A 7,165-nucleotide genomic window follows, 5' to 3' on the forward strand; every position below is an offset into this window, starting at 1 on the left:
GATTCCTTTTACCTGTTTTTATGATTACTTATCATGGTCATCCTCGAACCCCTAGTTAGGTTCTATATCATATAATGAACTACTTAATCATGTCTCTATTTGTAACTAATCTCATTTGGTTTCAAGTCAATATTTACTTGACTCTCAACTGCTCTCCTTTAACCAAACTCATTCTCATCTCTAACATTTGTAGCATGAGTGATTCCACATGGCGTGGGATCTATGTAGGGCTCCGTATAGCTATGTGGAGCTCCTTGTAGAAGAAATGAACTCCTTCAGGACAAATATCAACCATCTTGCGTTTAACCTGCTACTTGTGGTTCATCCATATATTGCAAACATCCGTATGAATCTTTTCCTCCAAATTTGTAATATTTTGAAGCCAACCTTTCTTCTTGGTATTGATTTTGAATTCAAGCATTGATCTCAAAAGAAAGTGAAAGAATGGAGGAAAGGGAAGGTATCTTTACTGCAATCATGGCAATATATCAAGTCCTAACGCACCAGAGTTTATCTGAAGTTCTATGATCTGTAGTCTATGGAGACTTTGTTCAATATTTTTAAGAAATGGCAAGAAATACACAAATCACAGTTTCTAACTCCATGATTGGAAGGTGTGGTGTTCAGCTTTCACTTCACAATCAGACCCCACGCGAAACCAGATGTAACATTTGGGCCCATACCCTAGCAATAATGCATCATGCGAGTCACTCTGCCTGACGTTACCTCTGGCATGTCATTTTCTGACGAGCTCACCGTCAATTTGTCAATTTCTGCCGCTTGCTTGCGAATGGTGCCTGAATATGTGGCCATCAAATTTGTTCTTGTAACCGTGTGATTGGCAGACGTTGGTTGGCTTCTAGCCTAGCTGCAATTGTATCCGTTTATTTTTGTATTTTGAAAGGTTTTTTTTGTTAAATTGATTTTTTTTGTTTATAATTATTTTTTTAGTATTTTTATATATTTTTTTAATATATTAATATTAAAAATAAAAAAATATTATTTTAATGTAATTTTAAACAAAAAATAATTTAAAAAACAATCATTACTATAATATTGAACATGTTAATAAAATAATATATGTAGTTAAAAGTTTCATAAAATTACAAAGAAGAATATCAATTATTTTGAATTTTTACATAAAATGTGTTTTTAGTAGTTTATAGTTAAGACGATTTTTTTTTTTTAATTAGAATGAGATATAATTAATAAAATATAAAAATGAGATATTATTATCATTATTATAAAGTATCTATATATGTAATTAGGCAATAAAATAAGAGGGTATAATGATTATTTACCATTATACTACTACCGATCAATTTGCAAAAGCGAGAGAAGCAAACGTGGAGCTTGACAATTCTTTGAAGCGGGGCTCGCATGCTTGGCTGAAGTATCTAGCCTTAGGGTTTGATCTTAAAAACCAATGGTTTTAGCCGCCGGTGCATGCAGATCTGTCTACTGGCTTCATCTTTTCACTGATCTTGGTCTTTAGGTCCTTGACGAACCGAGCCATATTTTTCTCCGACGACCCATTGCATGACAAAGCATTTTCTAATGTTTTCTTCATCTCCTTGATTGTGTTCCTGAATCCGTCCTCTGATTTTCCACTCATCAAACGTTTGACATTGTTAGAAACTTCCTCTTTAGTGACAAACCTTCCATCACTCAAATTAAACCCTATCTTCCAGTCATCAACCACTAATTTCCTATTTGTGAATTGATCTGTATGCAAAGGGAGACTCAGTAGGGGAACCTGGCACCATATACTTTCGAGCACAGAGTTCCATCCACAATGTGTCAAGAACCCTCCGACCGCTGGGTGGGCCAACACTGCTCTTTGACTGCACCAAGGTATGATCATTGCACGGTCCGCAACCTCTTCCTCAAACCCATCAGGCAGGGGATCGGCGTCATCGGAGCTCACAATATCAGGCCGGAGCACCCAAACAAAACTCACTTTGCTAAGGGAAAGCCCTTTTGCAATCTCTACGAGGTCCCTTTTTGCAACATGTGCGAAGCTACCAAATGAAACATACAAGACTGAGCCATGAGGCTTTTTGTCAAGCCACTGGGTGCAATCGGACTCGGACCACAGGCTGGTGGCCACGAAGCTCTTGGTGAAGCCATTAGGAAAAATGGGTCCAATTGCATAGCAGGGCATCTTGGCTTGTAAGGCTGACAGAGTCTCGACCTCAAGTTCTTGCACAGTGTTGCATAAAAGAAAATCTGCATTTCGAGCGTCGTTGAAGGCCTCGAAAATAAGTTGATGGTAAACGGATGTTGTATCTGTCTCTTGAAGATATGATGCCATGTCCTTCGGTTCTATTGCCTTAACTCCTGGTATGTAATCTATGGTGTCCTCGCGGCAATCTAGTCACAAGATTTACCAAAAATTGATCATATACCACCATGAAGTTCTTTAAAATATCAACATTTTTTTAATAAACTAGATTAATGCTAATTTTACCGAAAGTATGTTGCTGAATTCAGTTTTCAAGAAGCTCCAACAGTTAGATTTACGATATTTACTCATTCATTCGGGAAGAACATGAAGTAAAATTAGTATTAATCCATATGAACGCAAAAGACAACTCAATCTACCAAGAACTTGAAGCAATAATATAGTATGAATGGCATGATTAAACATGGACATCAACAAGTTACCTTGACAAGCAAAATGACCATTTATCATTAGAAGATCCATATGATAATACAAGGTAAACACCAAAGCCGGTTCTGTCCAGAAGGAAACATATAGCAAACCAAATTTCTTTGCAATCTTTGATGGCCATCCAAAAAATGTATCGGCAATCAAGCATCGAATACTGTCATCAGACTTTACAATCTGACCCACTACCTCATCCACATGGGCCGAGAACACATGCAATAGGGCTGCCGCGAATTGGTCAAGGTTCAACGACCGGTCGAACCCAATAGGAAGCCCATCGGAGACAGTTGTATACCGAATATCAAGGCCTGATTCTCGGACCTTGGCGAAGATGTCTGGTTCACTACTGGGCTGAGCATTGGAGGTTTGGTGATGGATGGCCTGGGTGTTGATGAAGGTGATGGTGAAGCCTTGAGATGCAAGCTTGATGGCAAGGTGAACTGCTGGGATGACATGGCCTTGAAGAGGATAGGGTATGAAGATGACATGGGGTTTCTTGTGTGTCTCTACCATATTACTTTTAGGGTTTTGTTGCAAGGAGGAAGAGGGAGGGAGGGAGAAGGGTTTCTTACAAGAAGAGAGAGCTGGAGATTTTGGCATGCCTTTGGTTTGATCATTTGAGAGGTTGTATTTATGGAGAAATCATTTTGCTGTAATCACTGGGAGAGAAATACTTATAAAGAAAACAAAGAAATAAAAAAGAGAATTAAAAAAATAAAATATTTTTTTTTAAATTGAAGAGAGAATTTACAAATCAAGCAAGCACTTCCAATATGCCAGGAATTAATGTTGATAATCTAATTATTTAGAAGGTAGTCCAGTAATAAAAACTTGGGACTAAAAAGTTTGTTTTTTTTTTTATCTCAAGTTCGAGCCGTATGGTTATTTATAAGATGATTACTGGAGACTTACATGGTCATTAACTTTAGAGCTCATAAAATTAATTGAGATACGCACAAGCTGGTCCGGACATTCATATTAATAAAAAAAAAAATACCGGTGATCTGTTATTTTTTCTATTCTAGAACTGCCCCTTGTTACCATGCCCACCGTCGAAGTTGCTAGCTAGAACCGCCTTCAATCAGGGATATACATCGAGAAAAAGCAAAAAAGAGGCCGACGAAATATGCATGATTGGCAGTGCAGTTCAAGTGTTTCATCAAGGTGGTATTTTTCTAACTTATGAATACTCTGGGATGATGATACTTTCGATTAAACAGAGCTTTTGCATGCATATAAATTTGGCAAGTGCTTTTCAACTTTCTTTTTTTGTTTTTTGAGTGAAATCTTTTGAACAATATTGAAGTTTCAAGATAAAAACAAGCATCTTGAAGATGATCATCCAACCTTATGATTACGTACATCAGAGGATCATGCAGCTAGAATTAATTAAGATGCATATGCATCAACGACGAGACCAGACTCTTCATAATTGCTCGATCGTTTTGCAGGCATATATGGTGCTTTAATCCGTCAGTCCCTCTTTGATATATCGATCGTTTTGTTTGTACTTGTCGACTTTGAATTGGCTAAGAGGAGGATGTAATGGTAATTACGTGCACACAACGGTGTGTTTAAGTAATTTTTTAAATATTTTTATTTGAAGATATATTAAAATAATATATTTTTTTTATTTTTAAAATTATTTTTAATATTAACATATCAAAACTATCTAGAAATGTAAAAATTTAATTTTAAATAAAAAAAAACACAATTTCAAATGCATGCGTTTCAAATGCATATTTAAAATTTAATTTTTCCACTGTGCTTGTAAGGAAAAAACTCAACAATTTATAATGATCGTTAGGATTAGTCATAATAGTCATTTATGGCGACGGAGACATCTCGGTGGAGGTTTGTATGCATTCGCGCCAATAATGGCAGGTCATAGGGTGACCCTATTAACTTTAATTAGTTTTTTTTTTTTTTTTTTTTCAAATCGACCAGTTTAATTTAGTTTTTCAGTTTCAGTGCAGTTTTAAAATTATTTTATTCGGTTTTAATCGAAAACTAAATAATGTGTGTGTTTATGTATACAAGTAAGTATGTATGTATGTATGTATGTATGTATGTATGTATGTATGTATGTATATGATTTAACATTAGAAAACCATAAACTACCACCTTTTTAGTTAATCGTTTCTTCTTCTTTTTTCATTCTTTTTTCTTTTAAGCTGACTGCTAAATAAGTTATTATATTATTTCAGTACCGGAAAATTTTCAATACCAAAAAAATCATTGACGAAAGTTTTTATCAAAAAATTTCCAATTATTATAGCAGCAAAATAATTTGGTCAGAGATTTTTAATTATAATAGCAGTGAAATTATTTTTGTCAGTAAATACTAACATAATCATCAATATAAAAAAAAAAAAAAAATAAAAAGATTTTATATGGGTGAATTCATCGCCAAAATGACTTGTTATCAATAATCAATGAAATTATTGATAATATATTTCGTTGCTATATTCCATTGACAAGTCTGTCGATAAATCTAAAAATTTTATAATCGACCACATCTTTATTCTCTCCTCCTTCTTCCTCTCTTTCTTTCTTTGCAAATCAAAATAACAGTCTCTCACTTCTATTTTGGCACAAATCTAAGTTCTATCATTATAAATTTCAGCCACCCAAATGTTCTATAGTGTGTCAACATCATTTTTTGATATAATTTTCTATAAATACTTCGTACATCAAGTAAGTTATTGTTTTAAGTTAATGTATTATTGTTTTTTAGTATTTATAGTGTTGTTCGCTTATATATTTTAGTGTTTTACAATTTTTTCATAGAGAATTAAAGTTTGATCTATATTTTAGGCTTCGCTTGTGATTTGAAAAAAAAATTGAATTTGTTAGTAACTTTATGTGATTAATTTTGATTTTATAACTTAAGGGTGTTATATTGAAATAAATTATGGGTTATTTAATGGGTAAGAATCATATTTTGTCAATTTTATTGTGAAGTTGAGAATTTTAGAGAAATTTTTTTTTTTTGGAATTGATAGTAATTAAATGATATTAATTTAGATTTAATAACTTTGAATTGAACAAATGAAACATAATTAGTTGGGTTAACGATTACTTACCATTAATTGAATTTATTTATTTATTTGACATTTTTACACATCTTTATATTTTTTGTATAAAAATAATATTTTATTACAAAAGTTAAATTTTGAATTGATTGTTACATTTACCTCAAGGGTTATATAGGGAAGATTATTCTAGAAGGGTTGAGGGTTTTATTGATTTTTCAGTTTCAAATCTGAAGAATATTAGTGAAGGAAAAATTGGATGTTTATATGTGAAGTGTAAAAACAAAAAGTTTCTCCAATCAGATGTTGTGATGATGAATCTTTAAAAAAAAAATTCATTGAGAAATATTTGTGTTGGTTTGCATATGAAGAACTTTATGCTCTTTACGAGACCATGATAGAAAGAATTGTTGGCTCAACATCTAGTTCTAGCAACATGTATGAAGTTGTTGATGAAAATACTAGTCATCATAGGAGTATGATGATGGATGCAATGAGAATAAATCATAGTTATTTAGGTGAAAGTTTATGTATAAATGAAGAACCTCATGTAGATGCAACTAGGGTTTTTTTTTTTTTTATCTTTTAAAAGATTTTGATAACCATTATAGGATGAGTGCACAAATCATAATAAATTATGAGTCATTATATGAGTGTTTACCATAAAGTCAGATTATGGTATGAGTGAAGTCGATTTTGATAGCGTAATCGAATGGGGAAAAAATATTTTACTTGAAAGGAATATGCTAAAAAAAAAACTTATATGCTGCAAAACCCATGATAAAACCCCTTGGCCTACGATAGCAAAAAATTGATATATGTCTAAATCTTTGCATGTTGTACTATGGTGGAAATGCAAATTTAATCGAGTGCAAAACTTTTGGGCATACTTGGTATAAACCTAATATAGATAGAGGAATGACATTTGTGGTATACAAAAAACTAAGATGCTTTCCAATCATTTCTAGGTTGCAAAGGTTATTTATGCCTTCAAAGAAAGCCAAACACATGATACGACATCATTCTCATGATACGGAGGATGGAGTAATGATACATTATTCTGACAGTGAAGCTTGTAAGCAGTTTAATAGGGTGCTTTCTTAGTTTTCAATGGAACCACATAACGTGCATCTTAGTTTGTGTAAAAATGGATTCAATCTATTTAGATAATTTGATACAGCCTATTCATGCTGGTCGGTCATACTAATAGTTTATTAATTTCCCTCGGGGTGTGTATGAGACTGAAATTCATGTTCTTATATATATATTAATACTTGGTCTTTACAATCTAGGTAGGAATATAGATGTTTGTCTTCAACTGTTGATTAATTAGATGAAACAATTATGGTTATTCGAGGATTTGGCGTATGATGTCTTAAGAAAACATAATCTTCAAATGAAAATAACTTTGATGTGGACTATAAATGATTTTTTTACTTATAGGATAGTCTTGGGATGA

The 7,165-nt window shown here is 32.9% G+C and overlaps 1 protein-coding gene across 2 annotated transcripts; it reads right to left on the reverse strand.

The window, feature by feature from the left end:
• Positions 1–445: 445 nt before the first annotated feature.
• LOC118038794 (UDP-glycosyltransferase 86A2) lies at positions 446–3,337 on the reverse strand. 2 transcript variants are annotated; one of them, XR_012169518.1, is made up of 3 exons: positions 2,668–3,337; positions 1,302–2,373; positions 446–868 (listed from the first exon to the last, which is right to left on the reverse strand). XR_012169518.1 is itself a non-coding variant. In XM_073408416.1 (2 exons), exons 1-2 carry the CDS (start codon positions 3,269–3,271, stop codon positions 1,433–1,435), a joined length of 1,545 nt encoding a protein of 514 aa, XP_073264517.1. In that variant the 5' UTR covers positions 3,272–3,337; the 3' UTR covers positions 1,206–1,432. The 2 variants fall into 2 exon arrangements, 1 of the variants encoding a protein (XP_073264517.1); XM_073408416.1 differs by lacking the exon at positions 446–868 and having other exon boundaries at positions 1,206–2,373.
• Positions 3,338–7,165: the final 3,828 nt, after the last annotated feature.

Source organism: Populus alba, chromosome 4 (assembly GCF_005239225.2).
Source record: "Populus alba chromosome 4, ASM523922v2, whole genome shotgun sequence".
Lineage (NCBI taxonomy): Eukaryota > Viridiplantae > Streptophyta > Magnoliopsida > Malpighiales > Salicaceae > Populus > Populus alba.